At 46.9% G+C, this 18,311-nt stretch overlaps 2 protein-coding genes across 4 annotated transcripts in view; both read right to left on the bottom strand.

The window, feature by feature from the left end:
• Positions 1–231: 231 nt before the first annotated feature.
• LOC135400517 (uncharacterized protein K02A2.6-like) lies at positions 232–1,752 on the bottom strand. Its single transcript, XM_064632349.1, has one exon. The coding sequence runs from the start codon at positions 1,750–1,752 to the stop codon at positions 232–234; it is 1,521 nt and encodes a 506-aa protein (XP_064488419.1).
• A 774-nt stretch (positions 1,753–2,526) lies between these two features.
• The window catches only part of LOC135400295 (solute carrier family 22 member 6-like), a 30,197-nt gene continuing 14,412 nt past the window's right edge, over positions 2,527–18,311 (bottom strand). For 2 of the 3 annotated variants that reach the window (XM_064632100.1, XM_064632101.1), the window contains exons 7-11: positions 17,975–18,072; positions 17,462–17,667; positions 15,768–15,958; positions 9,723–9,859; positions 2,527–2,860 (exon numbers count right to left, since the gene is read on the bottom strand). In XM_064632100.1, the coding sequence (XP_064488170.1) occupies positions 2,689–2,860; positions 9,723–9,859; positions 15,768–15,958; positions 17,462–17,667; positions 17,975–18,072 (804 nt within the window). In that variant the 3' untranslated portion in view covers positions 2,527–2,688. The remainder of the gene's footprint in view (positions 2,861–9,722; positions 9,860–15,767; positions 15,959–17,461; positions 17,668–17,974; positions 18,073–18,311) is intronic. The other variant, XM_064632102.1, reaches the window with a different exon arrangement.

Raw genomic sequence — 18,311 nt, 5'->3', positions numbered from 1 at the left:
TTTATAGTCTCCCTTTCCGCAGTGTTAACCATTAATCCCGCTCCCACCATGTCGTGGTCGAGGTGTGTCCGCCAGGATGAGAGCGCAGAAGAAAGCGACCGTCTCCGAGAGAGAGAACACGTTGAATGCTTTATTGCCCCAAAACCACACCACACGCGCAGACTGCTCTGCGTTAAGTCAACGTCGTCGTCTTCACACGACACCTTCCCCTTTTAGTCTGAAAGTCACTCGCTATGTACAATAGCCGTATCTGTCTGGCTTCTTAACCACTCGGCCAGCCCGTGTCTTGACCACGCCTTGGTCCTGTTGTGTTAGCGCTGTTGGAGGTTTGCCGACTGTTGTCGGCTGTTTCTGTCCGGCTGCGGTTGAAAACGACTCCTGTAGGTGTCTCGTGGTTCGCCTTGTGGGGCCACCCTCCGTTCCCACAACATACGACCTCGGGGTTCCTGCTTGTCGAAGAATCGTCCCATGTGCTCCGGCGCCCGCCAGGATGCGGATCCTTGTACCGCTCCGCAGCTCTGGACGCTCCGCCACCCGGTGTCGCGAGTTATACACAGTTGCCCTTGCGACCTGTTGTTTCCGATACCGTCTTCGATATGTGTGGAGATATGGCCACGAAGGGATGAGGGATTTCGGGTTCACAGGGACGTTCGATTGGAGTCGTCTTCCCATCAGAAGTTCGGCCGGCGCGTACCCACAGCTTCCGGGTGTCGTCCGGTGTGCTAGGAGGGCGCTGTTGACGTCCGGTTCCTTTTTCAAAAGGGCCTTAGCCGTCTGGACCGTGCGTTCGGCCTGTCCATTGCTTTGCGGAAAATGTGGGCTCGACGTGACGTGCTTGATTCCTTGCGTCGACAGAAACCGCTGAAATTCTCCTGATGCGAATTGAGGGCCGTTGTCCGACCGAACAACGTCAGGCACGCCAAACCGTGCGAACATAGGCCGAATCTTCGCAATTACGTTTGCGCTTGTTGTGGTCTTGAGTCTGCTCAGCTCAAAAAACTTCGAAAAATAGTCGACGACTACCAAGTAGCTTCGTTCATTGGCGTAGAACAAGTCCATGCCTATCGTCTCCCACGGTCGTTGCGGTAGCGTCGACTGCATTAGTGGTTCCACCCCCGGGATTCGATGCTCCTGGCAGGTCGGGCATCGGCGTATGTAGTCCTGTAGTTCCAGACTGATTCCTGGCCACCACGCTGACTCCCGAGCTTTCGCTCGGCACCTCGTAATCCCCTGGTGTCCTGTGTGCAACCTTTCCAGGATTTCATTGCAAAGAACTGGGGGCACGACCAGACGAGACCCGCGTAGGAGCAGACCTCTGACGACGGAGAGCTCCCCGGAGAGGCTGGCGTACTTACGCAGATCGGCTGGGAGGGTGTTGGCAGAAGGCCATTGTGTTTCGCAGTACTCCATTACTCGGCACAATGTTTGATCTACCCGCAAAGCGTTTCTGATGCGCGAAAGCATGTTGCGTGATGCCGGCAGCAGGTCTACGGTGAGGACCTCGAAGTCCTTGACAGCCGACTCCAACATGTCATTATTGCCGTTGACGTCGGGAACCGGATTTCTGGAAAGCACGTCGGCAGTGTACAACCCCTTGCCGGGTACATATGTGACTGAGAAGTCGCACTCCAAGGTGCGCATTCGCAGTCTTTGCAGACGAGGAGTGAGGTCATCTAGCCTCTTAGAAGTCAGGATCGGTACCAGAGGCTTGTGGTCCGTTTGTACTTGAAAAGGGAGGCCCAGCACGTACATGCGAAATTTCTCACACGCCCACGTTACCGCCAAGGCCTCTTTTTACACTTGCGCGTAACGCTGCTCAGTCGTAGTCAGTGCTCTGGAAGCGTACGCAACTGGATGACGTTCGCCATCCGACTCGTCCTGTAGGAGTACCGCTCCGAGACCATACGACGACGCGTCTACTCCCCCCCCCCCCTCACAATTCACTCTATATGCCTGCACCACCTCGCCTTTGTATAGAAAAAAAAAAAGCAAGTCGCTCTGCCCTCGCTTTCGAACCGTACCGTGCACTCCCAAACCCAAGGCGTGGTATGGATACTGGGCATACGCAGTGAAGTCGACGCTATTTCTTAAGGGCCTAAATCACTTCGATCCTCAATTCTAGAACTCTGCTCTCTTCTTTATACCTGCAACACAGACTCAAGAGCCTGTTGCAACTTTTGTTTCTTTCTGAAAGGATGCAGCAGCCAGTGTGCACCTTAGTGTCAATAAGCATGGACAGCCCTGATTGGACCAATATGTACGTGATAACAGGACCAACTCATGTGCATCAGTGATTAGGGTGCTGGCCATGTCACGTAGAGACTGGGAGGCCCCTGGGTTCGAATCCTGGTGCCGGCTGTGCTGTCTTTTTTTTTTTTCTGTTTGCATCAGACGCTTTCAGACATATGTCGGCACAGTTCTTTTAGAAATCGGCCCAGGACGCACATTCCCCAGGGTGTCAGTCGTGACGTTGCCCACCTTGCGACAACGGTGAGTCCTTTCACCATCACTACCACCACCACCACCACTACGTGAAAGTCTGTATTGTAGAGTTATTACATTACTATGTGTAATTACATCATGTACATTATCATACGTACGCAAGTCGACGCATTATGCCGTCACATATTTCACCAGACTTGTTGGTATTGCTAAAACCAAGACTGCACGAGCCCTTTGGTTGACTCGTTAGAGTGCGCTATGTATATCCTTCAGGTAATTCATTCTAGATGTTCGTTCCGAAGACAAAGGAAGATCTCGAAGTGACCTCTCCTGAAAGCAGCTTTCTACGGGAGTCACAGATCTCGTGGTTTCTTCCATTCTTCTCTTGTATGCTTTTTCAACCCGAAGAGGTTCTATTCTGGTGGAGGAAAATAAAAGTGTTCCGTCACAACGTGCAACGTATTAGCGAGTTTTAGTAAATCGGAACAACAACAACAATAATAACTGTTTCAAAAACATAAGCCAATCGCTGTGCTTCTTTGGACCGGGTGATATCACAATGCTAAGCTTGGAGTTGATAACTTCCTTCATGGTACCGTTTTCGTAGGTTTCACCCGGCACAGTTCCCCCTGAAGTCGGCAAAGGACGCATACTAATACCCCCTCTCCCCGGCTCCTTCCTGCTGTCCTGACTCCACCTGTCCTCGACTGCACGCCGTTCATCGCCAAGTTTCTTAGGATATACTAAAATTCGTCATTGGTGTGCTGCGGATGCGATTACCATCAGTTATGGGTAAGCCCAATTCACACTGTTGCGTTCCAATGCGTGCGTGCATATGCATTGACACCCCTCTCCTTGTTCTACCTGGAGCGCGGTCAGTGACTGCTTATGACGGTCTATGACAGGCGGGGCACAAGCACACACGCACAAGCGTACAAATTGGTTACCACAGGCACGCGCACGCTCTCGCACGCATTGGAACAGTTGTGAACTGTGCTTAATTAAAGGAGCCGTAAACAGGCCACCAAACATTTCTGAAATAATGATACCCCATGAAAGAACGCAGCTCATAATACCCAAATATACATTTCGTTCGGCTCGTGCCAGCTCATTGACCCGTATAACTGCTTTCAAAGATGAGTAACCAGCGAGCCTCTCTCCACAACGCATACGTCACATGGCTACGTAGCCTTTTGCCGTCCAATCGGGCGGCCCAGTTGCGCACATGACGTTTCAAATTACCAGCCAATAAACATGCTTCGTTATCAGCTGTGAGTCGGAGCGCCCAGTTTGTTTGTGTGAAACGACGTTTTGCGCTCCATGGTTCCGAAACTCAACGTCATGACATCTTCAACATCTCCGGCTGGCGCAAACAGCTGTGCTGCTATCACATGACGCGATTCGAACCCGGGTTCGTCCCAGTCACGGCGTGACATGGCCAGAACGCTATCCACTGTGCCACGCGAGCTGGTGACGCGATACCGCGTTGATCAAACCAAAGTACGGCAGCCCAGTTGTCGGAACCATTCGAAGATGACGAAGATGTTCCATAGCGCACCTACCTAAGATTCCGGAACTGCAGTCCCGGATATTCATTCGCGCTCGTGGTGTGCTGCGTGCTACTGCCCAGAAAACGTAGTGCGCGTATGATACCTAAATTAAACGCATTTCTTTCTCAGTTTGAGGCTCTAACTGTTTAGACTTTAAATAGAAGAGGATTCACGTTCATCTAGTCCAATTCCGCATTTGAAATAAAATCGTACGTAGAACACTCAATCGTAATTGGTGGGGAAAGCGCTACGTCAAAATGACGTAAAGTTAGAGCGCGGGGCGGAGCTCAAATGCGAAAGAGTGCAGTGGATATTTCGTCCGTATGCAAGCGCCTTTTGTTTTTGAGCGTTAGTAATTGCAAGGAGTTTTCACTGACTAAGTTCCAATAATATAACACAAATAAATGTGCACCTTTTGTACCTGTTTACGGCCCCTTTAACGAGCAATACTGCACATATAGCGCATGCGATTACGCGGCAGCGACCGTAGTGATAAATGTGGATTGACTACATCCAGGGAAAATTGACTATTTTTGGCTATTGTGTCATGGCACATTTGGAGATTTTCAAGGTTGGCATTCTTGTGTCTGGTTCACACTGTTGCATTTTCACGCGTTACGGATGCGGCGCGGCAGGGTCGTCATGGCAACGAAGTACGGTGAACGCATACGCACCGCAAGAGCTGGGCCCGGTCGAAGTCCTTGGGGTACGGATTACCTCTGGCTACGCAGGCGAGCAATGAGCGAAGACGCACTGGGGAGTGGAGATAGACAGACAGACGTAAAAAAGAATGGGGGCCTGATTGGTCAAACACAGGCGCTTTCTGTACAAAGAACGCATGTGTCTGAACAGCGTGTACAGTACGACAACCGCATCCGCACTCGTAACCGTAACGGAGAGAAGTGGCAGTGTGAACCGGGCATCACCCCGCCTGGCACATTACGTAATTCTTTCCTCTTATAGGGGTTTACGGTGTTCATGAAACACAGTAGCAAAAGCTAGCCCATGTCGCCAGAGTAACAACAGAGTAACCTATCGTGAAACGGATCGCTTTGAGGATGGGCTTGTAAGCGGTAGCGCCGTTGACATAGTGCAGAAGACGCAGGCATGTGGTGAACCTTAGAGGGGTGTTGTGACCACGACCTACTAGATTATAACGACCATATCGGGCGCACCCCTTCTATGCGCCGCATTTTTGGAAGGTAGCGGTGGCGCTTCTAATCGTCCCAGTTATTGCTTCCTCAACTTCTACAATACTTTGTACTTCAGCTTACCTTAGTATTTCTGTACAAACGGTGGACGTTCCACAGATGTTTCATTCTGAGGTTGATTATCATCATCATTCCACGCGTTTTCATGGGGGCTGTCGCTGTCGTCTGCTACGGTGGTCGTACATACGCTTCTGCGAGTTCAGAATTCAAATTTCCATCGTCCAATCGTGGCGCCAGTCCGCCAAGGCGCGTCAGTAGCGCCCCTGGCGGACCGTGCGGACAGGCTCCTCATAGGGTTTGCGAATTGTGACATGCTCGTTATAATCTAGTAGGTCGTGGTTGTGACACGTTCGTAGATGTGGTTCATTACATCGTGGACGCGTTGCATTGCATGCCAGAATACTGAGGAAAGAGTGTTTTTTTTTTTTTCTACATGCCGTACTTAGCGAGATGCAAGTCCTCGAACACACTTCCGAGCGAAGCGCGGACGTCACAGAGCTCGGAGTTGCGCCCATTCTCATAAGCAGCCGTAAGCAGGTGAATTCTCGTGCGCTACCTCACTGGCCGCGGCGAGGAGTGTGTCGTCAGAGCCACGTGGTTTTCGGTATTAGCGGTGTCAAATTTCTCGGCTTATATGATCCTCTTCGCTATGGAACTTTCAATGCAGGTTGACATCGATGCAAAGAACCGTCTTTTACGTTTATCTGAGATGACCTGAGATGTCCTTTAAGGGGAACAACGGGGAGTAACTCCTCTAATGTGTACAAATCACACCGCTTCCGAAGGAAATGTTGAACTGTGTTTCATAGTAAATGAAAGAAAGGTATGATAATAATAATTAATAATTGGGGGTTTACGTCGCGAGACAACTGAGATCATGAGCGACGCCACAGCGGTCGGTCTGTGGATTGCTTTCGCCCACCTGAGGCTTCTTTAACGTACGATGAAAGCTCATCACATGGCACCCCGTATTTAACATCCCTCGCGGAAGACGGCGTGTCTAAGCAACTTGTACCCTGCTAACAAGTTGCTGGCGTCCTCGCCTGGGTTCGAATCCGCGATCTCGGGATCAGAAGGCGAACACGCTACCGACTGGGCCACCGAGGCCGGTGAAAGATGGCTTTTCTGTCGTCACGCTATGCTTTTCAGCTACCCGGGGAACATATAGTGGTCTAGTAGACATCCAAACCCGTTTTAACCTTACACTTTAGGGCTAAGCCTAAAGCTGGACGTTTACTAGACATCTATAACCATTGCCGTTATTCAGACGTCCAAAATTAGTGATCTACAAGGCGCCTGATGGACTTCTGAAAATAGACGTCTAGTTGTAGACGTCTTGTAGCTCCCCTTGTACATACCACGTATTATAGATCACCCAGATTTCGTTTTAGTGTGTCCTTTAAGACGCGTGATCACGTGAAAATAATGGTAAGCTATCCTACGAAACATCTACTCGCGGATAAGCTTTACTGCGGCTACAGTTCCCTGTGAAGTAAAGGAAAGCAGTTGTCTTCTGACATGTGACTGTGTTGTCCTCCAATGTTCCTGGTGTTCTGACTGTATAGATAATGCTCTTTAATTTTTTGTCAACAAAGAGCTTAAATACATTTGGTGAGAGGCTTGAGCTGCATCCGGTTTACATGCCTGTCGTGCGGTTGTTGGTTGACTATTTTTCAGATGCTGTGAGACGTATCAGAGCAACTGCAGGTGCGATGTAGAAGTAAATGGAGAACTGTGTCAGAGGCTTGTTGAAGAATTGTATAACCTATTTGAGCAGCAGACAAAAGGCTCTTCAAAAGGTACAAAACTACTATTTTTGTGCTTAGTTGTTTTGAAACATCTGTAGTATTGTATGGGGGACTGTATATGTAATTCATGCTTTCTTGCTTCAAGGAAACAGCTGTCCAGCCGCGTCACAACATTTCAGTTATTATTTGAGCTGGTATTTGATGTGGTAATACAGCTTTTGCTTTGAATTGTCTTATTTAATACAAACAGTGTTTATTTTTACCGTTTCAGAATTTTTATAGGAAAGCTATGAGAGCAGCACAGATGTTTTTTTTTACAATTGAGTTATGCGCATCACAAACTGCAGCAAGAGGCGTGACCAGCACTATGCAGTTTTTCATTAGGCAATGTTACCAACTACTCCACTTCAGACCTCTGAGTTAGACGGTCAGACTGACATCCTGAGGAAGAGAGTATGTAAGTACAAGATGTCTATAATTACCTCAATTAATTAACTCTTTAATTATGGAATTTTGGGCGAAAGGGAGACAGCAGAACGGGAGACAATCCTCGTTAAAAGCCATTCTATCTTTTAAAAATTCAGAAAAGAGCGCGCGTCGTGAAATATCCGTTGCTGAATTTGGTATGCAAGTCAGCCGAAACCGAAACGTGCGGCTCAAGTGCGCATCACCTACGCCATCAACACCTAGGCTTATCTGGGCCTGAAAGCGGTGTATCTGGCCAGCAGGTCGACACCTACTCCTATCATCTCAATCGCTCCAAATCGCGTGGCCCTCTGACGTGAAATCTGCGCTGTTCTCCCTGAGTTCCCGGTTGACGCAGTTTCGGTTATGGATATTTTAACGTGCGCGTTTGAGGATTTGTTATACGTGGGATAGAACGAGGATAGCCTCTTATTCTGCTATCTCGCTTCTTCTCGAAATTCCTAATTAGATACTTCGTTAATAAATTTTAGGTAATTAGACATGTTGTAGTTGCGTTGCAGAATATCTGCCTGGCACGCATAATTCAACTGCAGAAACGACATCTGTGCTGCTCTCGTAGCTTTTTATAAAAAAAATTCTGTAAGGGATAAAAGTAACCACACTGCATACGGTATTCTTTTACAGCGACAACTGTTTGTGCCTCGTTTCCTAAGATCCCGATGTCGTCCACATCAGGTAGACACGCTTCAATTCGTGATACTCGACTGTAACCGTCCTGTCAATTTTTTTATCTGCAGCATCTTCTCTTTTTGAATCTACCAGATCAGCATCAGTACCGTTTTTGCTGTTATGTGGCCAGGCCGGCATCCTGTCGAGGAGAGTATGTAGCCACTAGATCTAGTTAGAACTAGCAGGTTACATAATGTTTTCTGGCATGTTTTGGTCTATTTTCTCGCCACAATGAATCATTGGAAGAAGCTCTGCAGCAACAGCGATCACACATCGGAAGAATGCAATGAGGTGGCCGTCAACACCCCACTGCCAATTCAACGCTTATCGGTCAGAATACAAGATGCCTGATGTGCGGCGAAGTCGATCCGGTTTTAAGCGCTAACCGCATACGACGAATTTTCGACGGAAAAACGGCCACAGTCACCGTTTTTCCGGTGAGCCGACGCGAGCAATGGCAACTTCACCGATTTCTCGACGACAGCGGTGGACAGAAAAATTCGGCGAAGAACGGAAGCAGCCGTTCGACGGCAGCCAATAGGACCGGTCCACGCGCTGTCGTATCACGAGCGGATGTGCCGGACCAGTGGCGGGCATTTCGGATGCCCGTATGGCTACTCTGGGAAGTGGGAAGGAAGCTGCCGTCCACTCGCTGCTGTCTGAGGGCGCTTTTGTAGCGCTTGCTTCGAGAATATGCTTTGACCACAAGAACCCTTCTGTGTGCCACTATAACTTTTCTATGTGTAGCAAAATATTTATCGGTTAATTTGAATTCACAATTTAACACGGAGTAACGAAACGCCCGCTAGGACGCCTCCGTCCGCCGCAGTGGAAATCTGTGCATGCGGTTCATCCCGCCGTTTTTCCGTCGAGTTGTCATGGCGGTGGGGAAGTTGGCCGTTTTTTTCCGTCGAGAAATCGTCGTATGCGGTTACCGCTTTTCTGTCCACCGCTGTCGTCGAGAAATCTGTGAAGTTCCCATTGCTCGCGTCGGCTCACCGGAAAAACGGTGACGGTGGCCGGTTTTCCGTCCAGAATTCGTCGTATGCGGTTACCGCTTCAGACTGCCTTTTGTATTGTAGACTTGGTGCATGGTTTACTATGAATAAACGTTCATGCCAAGATGCATCTTTTCTATCTGAATCATATGCATGTATGGATTTCAAATCTCTCATATTTATGCATGAATACACGCGAGGACTGTAGAACGACTAGTCATAGGCTAAAGAATGTCTAAGGGTGACTAAAGAGGAAACAAGAAACAAGAGAGTACAAGAAAGGTATACCCTAGACCTGTTGCTTGAATGGAGGAATAAAATTGGTCTAGCCTAAGATTTTAGGTATAATATGATGGTTAGGTATCTGTCCCAGTTCTAGACATTTGTCCAAAAAATGTGTAAACCTCAGCTAGGCACATAGACATTGGACGTCTAAGGCTAGATGGCTAAGTGGCATAATGGTAGATGTGTTAGTAGATGTATAATTGACATTTGGTCTAGCCTAGGCATTCTATAGACATCCCTGTTTTCTATTTTTAGACGTCATAGACGGCTATTATCCCACCATGTACTGGCTGGGTATGCATCATGTTGCCAAGATCAGCTTCTGTTACGTACCGAAGGATATCCTCCCTCTTGATCACCTCTGGTAGAATGACCATCCTTGTCTCAGGAAGCCCGGTTACGAGAAAACCAGCAACTAAGCAGGTCAACGCGTATAGGACCATTTGAGTCACCTCTCCCGGCACAACGTCCTGTGTGGAAACGTCAGTGTTCAAGTTTTATGCCACAGTTTTGTGTGCGATCTGTGCGGAATCTAACTATTAGGACCTAGAATCAAAAATAACAAAGACGTTTAAGAGCATCAACTGTTTACTATATACATAAAAACAAGACTTTCGTGCAGTAGGCTGCACTTCTTCAGGTTTGAGGACCTGTTACAAGTGGTGAAGCATATATCAAAAACCAAGTCACATGGTACAAGAGAAAAGGCTAAGGGTGAAGAGAACTACAAACGCAATACAAGTATCAACAAAAATGAAAAACAAAAATGAAAAACAAAACGCAATCAATAGGAGGTGGCTGGACAAGGTCAGACAGACATACAGACGAGTCGGAGTTGTACGTGGAGGAAACCAATGAGCATCACATGAATAGGCACAGGTTCACGTTCTACAATATTAGGACCTAGCTACGATAGGTCACGCCACGATCTCTCGTATGATACGATAGCTCTATTCTTGTTCTCTTCAGGACTTTGCTTGCGATGTGTGCCTGGAAGCTACTACTAAAGGTTCGAAGGTAAATGCTAGAGATGAGATTCACAACAGAAAGAAGACGGTTGAAAGCATCTCAATTTTAATGAGACGAGACTTTCGTGCAGGACGCTGCACTTCATCAGGTCTGATCTTCGCCACGATCTCTCCCATGATACCATAGCTTTATCCTGGTTCCCCTCAGGACTTTGGATGCAATGTGTGGGGAGTCTGGTTATTAGGGCTGAGCAACGATAGATCAGGCCACGATGTCTGGCATGACACGGTAGCTTTATTCTGGTTCCCTTCAGGACCTTGTGTGCGATGTGTGAGGAATCTGGCTGGCTGAGCAACGACAGGTCAAGCCACGATATCTCACATCATACGGTAGGTTTACTCTGGTTCCCTTAAGGTTATCCAGTTTGCTGAGCTGCACTCAGGCACGCTAGGACATGGTTACTGCAGTGCCAGGATCCACGAGGTGTGGAGGGGGTATCATTCTCGCTGAGCTCGCCAGGAAGGGCGCCCATCGGACAACTTTAAAGCAGGAAGAAGCCCCTGTAGGACAGGCGAAGGGGGCACAAATTTCCTGCCAGTTTAGACGTTGCTGTAGGGCGCGACAACTGGCAATGCACGATGCGACTCATGATTACGAGTAGTGATTGGCGTTCTCTCAAAGCGCACGGCACTTCACATTGAAATAATATTCCTTGCATGGAAGATCAGACTGAAACGCAATGACACTTTTGCAAATCGTAATTGCTCACGCCATGTTTGTTCCATGGTTTACGGTCATATATTTCACATTGTACACGTCACGTGGAATGGTAAGGAGCAGTTCAAACACTCCCTCGGTATAGTCTGCGCTTCTACAGTGTCACAGGAAATCTTACTTGAAAGGTAACAAAACAGCTAATAACAGCCATTGGTAATGAAGGTGGAAACGTACATTAGCGGCGTATCGAAGCTGGACCGAGACAGGTCACTCATTTGGAGCGATTTCACGTACGTTCAAAAGAACAGATGCAGGGTCTTTTTCTTTATACAGACTTTTGCGAAAAAAAAACAAAAAAACTAAGGGCTATAGACATCCTGTTTTCACTTCTATCATCTCTGGGTCGGCGGACGTTCTTTTCCATCTACTCAAATGTCGAATGACTAATTACCTAAAAATCGCTAAATTAACTGTTTAATTAAAGGCTTTCCTGGAAAACCAAGCCTACAGTTCCCTCGCCGTTCCTTAGTGAAAACTTTTCCACTTGGTAAAAATTCCTAAAAAAGAGCATGCTTCGAATTACCGCTTACTTCCTGTTTCCTATGCTAATGACCAGACACCGTAGCTGAGCGCTCAAGCTGCGCCGGGAGGGACGTTCCTATTTTTCCTCAGGGAACCACAGGCTGTGACAGCACTGACGCACGTGAACGCGACATCGAGACCTTCGGTGAGGGTGGCAGCACTAAAGAGATAAACAGGTCGACGTTCAGATATGATGTATATGAAAGTAGCGTTTCCGCGAGGTCGCTGCGAGGTTCATAGCCATTAACGGCTGGTGTCTATCCCTTGCAAAGTGCGAAAGAGGGTATCGGCTCAAGACAGCTCCCAGCACCATAAGGTACTCCGTGGAGGAGAAAGTGGAAATGGTTGTGGCAGTCGTGGAAATGAATGGCAATTCAAGCTGGCCGCACAGCTCTACGCGTCTCGCCATCCAGGCTGCCCCGTTCCCGGCCACAGCATGCTTGCGAGAGTTTTCAGCAAGTTTCGAACGATAGGGTGCGTCATTCACGAGAGACGTCTGAGAGATGTCATAATACGTCAGTGCGTACCCTGAAGCCAGTGTCTGGCAGGTTGCACTAGAGTCTGGAAGCTCGAGGAGTACAGTCTGGAGAGTGCTAAACAAGCATCATCTTTATCCTTATCATGTATGCCTGCATCAAGATCTAACCGCCCAAGACTGCGAGAAATGACTCGAGTTTTGCAACTGGGCACAAATTTAAAGAAAGAGGATAAGGTCTTTTTTTCACAGAGTAATTTGGTCCGACGAAGCGAAGTTTTGTCGTAATGGAAATGTTTATGCGCACAATGCCCATTATTGGTCGCACCAGAATCCGTAGTGGCTCAGAGAGCGTTGGCACCAAGTTCAGTGGTCCTTGAACGTATGGTGTGGGATCCTGGGCGATCGAATTATTGGTCCCTACTTCTGTGACGGGAACCTTACTGGATGACGTTACGTGGAGGAGATATAACAGGAAACTGTCGACAGTTTTGCGTCGACCTGCCCTTGCAACACCTGCAGCAGACATGGTTTCAGCAAGACTGAGCACCACCGCACTTTTCAGCACTCGCAAAAAATTGGCTGGATGAAAATTTTCCCAATCAGTGGATTGATCGTGGAGGGTCCGTCCCTTGGCCTCCACGATCGTCGGACTTGACGCCACTGGACTTCTTTCTTTGGGGTCACATCAAGACAATGGTATACATGACAGAACCTCGGTCTGTTGCCGAATTTAGAGACAGTATAATTTCTACATGTGCAAGCATTTCTCCAGAATCGATTCATAGAACCATCGATTCAATGAAAAAACCCTTCATGGCCTGCATTTCAGTGGAGGGGGAACACTTTGAACTTTTATTTCGAATTTCATTTCGAACTTTACTACAAGTTTACTGTTTATAAGTGTTGAACAATGAATGAGTTACAAAGAAATTGAAAATAGAAACTTGCGGAAGTTTACGAAGTTGAGAGCGATGGATTCAGCTTTCCTCTGTCATACCATTATTCGTATTTATCATCGTTCTGGAGAAAATCGCCAAGTGGTAGACGCCATATCACGAGCATGCGTTAGGGTGCACATACGAAACATCACGCGTGAAGAACCGAAGTAATCTTCTGGCATGTTAAATTTTAAGGACAGTCTTTGTAACCCTCGCCGGCGTTATGAAGCCTCCTCCCTGTTTAGAGGCACAAAAAAGGAAGAAAAAGACACCAGCACACAGGATAGTGTACACAGCCACGCATCATATCTGAACGTCGACCAGTTTATCTCTTCAGTGCTGCAACCCTCACCGAAGGTCCCGATGTCGCGTTCACGTGCGTCAGTGCTGCCACAGCCTGTGGTTCCCTGAGGAAAAATAGGAAACGTCCCTCCCGGCGCAGCTTGAGTGCTCAGATTCGGTTTCGGCTCATTAGCATAGGAAACAGGAAGTAAGCGGTAATTCGAAGCGGGAATTCGATGCGGGAATTCGGCATGCTCTTTTTTAGGAATTCTTACCAAGTGGAAAGGCTTTCACTAAGGAACGGCGAGGGACCTGTCGGCTCGGTTTTCCCGAAGAGCCTCTAATTAAAAAGTTAATTAACGATTTTTAGGTAATTAGTCATTCGACGGTTGAGCAACAGATGGCCACGTCCGCCGGCCCAGAGATGACAGAAGTGAAAACAGGATGTCTATAGCCCTTTTTTTTATGAAAAATCTGTATCGAAAAAAAAAAAAAGACACCCTGTAGATGAGAATGTTGTGGTTACAGCCTCTTCTGTTGTGGCTGAAAGACTCACATCATCAGCAATATAGATTCATAGGCATATAGCTCTGTGGATAATTACCTAAGCTGTGTTGATGTGCACAGCGTTCGAAGTAACAGGATGCACTTGTCAGGATAAACACAGTTACTGTCATTCTCCTGGTTGATCTGCCGTATACATCAGCCAACCATAAGTGGGCCTCAACTGACCAATCAGAGAAATATCGATGCCTGTACACGCCGGGTCTGCTCGTTTTGTCACATTTTTCAATTTTCAAATGAGCAACCAAACGTGCACTACAGTACGACACACTGCAAATGGGATGTTCCGACCAAAGACTCATGGTCCATGCAATGGAGCAAAAGAAGTAACTAATGGGTTTCGTTCACGCCATGGAAGCGTGACCTTAACGTGTGACAAAAAAAAATTGAGCCAGTTGAGTATCCTATCGTGGCATTCAATCTTAAAGGGGAGGTGAAACTTCGACACATGCAGTCCAGTACATCACGCGCTGCACTGCATGGCAGAGTAATCATGGGCTAATAGCTATTTTTGTTGGTGTCCTACTTTTCACTATACAAACTCTCGAACACACGTTTGGCTCGAGATCTGAAGCAGCGAGAGCCTTAGACATTCCCATTGGTCCTTCTAACCACGTGACTTCAACCGCGGATGCCACACTGGCAGTCATCCATATTGTGTTGTTGACGATTTTCTACATGTCACTTACTCTCTGCTTACCTCTACTACTCTTCTCCCTTTGCTGCAAAACTCGTAATGCAGGTCCACATCGATGCATAAAACCGCCTTTTATATTTATCTAGTGTAGCTTAGACCCAAATGTCTCAACATGTTTAATTCTAGGCGCTCGAGGAGATGACACGAAGACATGTTTTAGTGCAACCTAATACTGTCGAGCAAAAGCGCGTAAGCGGGACTAATTATACGACGGGCAGCAAAATGTGTCGCAAACTTTAAATATGAAAAAAAAAAACTTTCCTTCGCGGCTTATCGTTTTGGGCATCAGGCACTCGAGGAATACGAGAAACGTAATGCAGTTCATCTATGATATATTAATTAGGGGCATAAAATAGGATCAAAAATGGGCAAAGATGCATATATACATTAAATTCAATAATACAGTGCAAAATTTTATGAATCAGTGCAGTTTTCCTGCTTTATTCTCGGAATCGCGCTCTTCACTGGCCCATGAGCGAAGAACCATATAATTTATGCGTAGGTAATGAAAGTGAAGCGAAAGTTGAAGCTGCTTTTGCAGTTAGTTACAAGATAGATAGATATACTCACAGAATGGAAGCAATTTATTGTTTTTTTTATTATTATTATCGTCAAGAAATATTCGTCTTGCCGTCCCAAGCAACCAAAGGAAAGCGATCACGTTTGATTGACTGGCCGAGCTTCGTTTTTAGGTTCCTCCAAATGGACAGTGCTGTATCGCGGCTTCACGAGACTGCGGCTATTACACACGGCGTACATCTGCAAGGACTGTCGGGTCTCAGCATGGGAAACGTAGTTTTTATTCACTGTATCAAACCGGTTACTATATCACTCTTTGCTTTGAACTGCATTGCTGTGCCGGGTGACTTTGAATGTCGTCGGTTGTCTACCGTTACACTGTATGAAAAAAAAAACTTCACCATAGGACATAGGATATCATTCTGTTCAGTGTCTTGTCTCCAGACTGTTATGTTGCGAAGTTCTGTATTTAGAGTGTAGGTTACGAGGGCAGTGTTTTAATTTTGTCGAAGACACGCATGTGCTGCGCCAGAAGCTCTGGCCATTCCAACATGTCACGTTCCAACTGTGATCATTTTTAGCTTTGCAACAGCATGTGAGACTAACTACTAAGTGATTTGGAACACACGTACCAGTTTTACAAGAAGAATGGACAACATTCCGCCCAACCTGCAGAAGATGCAGCACATGCAGACAGAGATGGTTCTCACAGAAGTCGGGTTCATTTCCACCATGTACAGAAGGACGACAGTCAAGGAAACCCCGATTGATGAAAGAGCCAATCTTCTCAGCGCCATCTTCACATAGCGTAGCGCTTCGGCACCTGTAAGCCAGAAATGAGGACTACATGCATGTGAACCGTCGTGTCAGTTTATTCCGTCAAGCACTACATGGCATTAGGAGCTCAACTCATTCCAGTGGAATGCAGAATACAGGCAGGGATACAAACAAAAGGCGCTAGAAGGTCGTACAGACCAGTGCCGTGTATGCCAAAGGGAGTCTGGCCATTAATGGGACCTGCCTATACCTGGAGCTCCACCCACTTTTTGAGCTCTCTGGCCAATCATGAGGCAAAGTACAGTTCGCTATTAATCCCAGGCTATCCAAGCTATAAATTATCTGTATTCACTGGGTGCCGACTATTTCGGGAAACAGGATTGGATTGGATTGAATAGGATATTCCCTGACGACCAAGCAATATAATGGATTTTGCGTCCACTTTTAACAGCGCCATCTGGATGGAGAGGGGCATGTCGGGAAGACGCAGAATAGCAGAAGGGCAGAAGTGCAGAACTGATTGGCCGGTAGAACCGCTAGTTGTAACAGACTGCCGGTATTATACGTATTTTAACTATAAAACATAACATGATTAAATCAAGATTGGGCAAAGGTGTGTCATGAATCAAAGTATGTCATAAAATGCAAATTTTTGGCAATCCGTAGCGTTTTTCTTGCTATTTGCCTGTGGTTGCTGTCGTTACTAGGCCTAACAAGGACGACGAAACATGTTATTTTCAGGTAAAGATCGACACTGGAGCGTAATTTAAAGGTGAGTTGCAAGATAATTGCAACAGAATGTACACTTGCGGAACAAACTTGACGTAATTTGTGAAAAAAATTGGTCATGAAATCCTCGCTTCGCCGTTCCAAGCTACGCCGCCATTTTCGGGAAAATTTTGGTGTCATGGCGGCCCGCATAGAAAACAGCAGCCAATGAAAAACGCTCAATTTGATTGACAGGTCGAGCCTCTTTTTTAGGCTCCTCCTAATGGCCAGACTCCCTTTGGCATACACGGCACTGGTACAGACAAATTCAAACGTTGCCGTGAAGGATCCACCTAGAAGGATGATGCTGCTGTGACGACACAGTGATGACGTACGTTGTTTTTCACGGCGAACTGAATGTTGAGTATATCTGATAAACGTGCTTTGATAATAATCATTCCTAGAGCAATCTCATCACGAACGCCAGAATCTGCGACAACGTTCGTGGTCGTGTTCATTGGGTGCGGTAGACGCGATAGTCTACCGAGCTCAAGGTATCGGCATACTAAAAAATCTATTTCCTGGCACCCCGGCTAGTCAGTGAGGGCGAATATATTCATGCAAAGCAACATTTTTTCTTACAGCTCTGAAATACATTACACGCAGCACGATTAATATAATCCATGTACGTAGGCTATATCATGCAAACTTGCATTCTTATGAGACGGAATGCAAAGCACACTGCCCTATGTCCACGCATAAAACGAGGGGCAATGCTGCCCTTTCCCCTGAAGCCGGCACATCTGTTCTATGTGGCACTGCACGACGGATGCCAATGTACCTGACGTTATGAAGCTTGCCACTACGCAGGCACCTGATGTCATGAGCGCCGAGTATGAGAGGGTGGGTCTTCGTCCAAACTGCTCAATGCATAAATAGGCAATGTATTGGCGTGGAATTAGAATGCACAGAATAACGGCCCAGTGCAAGTCTTTCTCCGCTGTATTCACCAGCGTCAATCCATAGAACGTAAAGGAAGTGGCGAACCTGCAGACAAACAGCGGTCAAGAAAACAACGTGAAAAAGTAGCCAAGGCAAGTGCGTACATCTACAGGGTAGTACTGCATTTCATACCGCTCGCACTGTTTTCAACCTAATCTATTTCTTAAATTTCTCTTACTTTCTATTTCTATGGAGCAGTTCAGCACCGGACTATCTTTCATTCTGTGCTTTGGTGTATTGTAATATCCATTATGACGTCAGGTAATGAGACAAAAGGTAAATTTCGAAGGCGAAAAGGCTAATTTCGTGTGTTAATGACATACGAGAAAAGAAGCAATGGTTCTGGTCTTACCACGCATAGCTGAGGATAATGTTCGCGTGCAGAAGCCTGTGTTGCAGGAGGATCCTTGTATAAGATACGTCAAGCATGCCACATATTACTCCTTCTCCCTGAAATAGTAATACTAGGATTCAGCGCCGAACAGATCCACTTTCAAAAACAATCTCCGTGAAGCGTCAATGCACAAAGCGGGAGCATATATGTAAGCATATTGTATACTTGGGCAATATACAGTGGCGATGTATGCTTTCATGTGGGAAATGCAACTGGTTTATATGCGTCGTCACAAACTTGCGAATGACACTGAGTGTTGTTCTCGACTATTCTAGACGTGTGCCAAAGATGACCA

Source organism: Ornithodoros turicata, chromosome 7 (assembly GCF_037126465.1).
Source record: "Ornithodoros turicata isolate Travis chromosome 7, ASM3712646v1, whole genome shotgun sequence".
Lineage (NCBI taxonomy): Eukaryota > Metazoa > Arthropoda > Arachnida > Ixodida > Argasidae > Ornithodoros > Ornithodoros turicata.
This window is presented reverse-complemented; position numbering and strand designations above follow the sequence as displayed.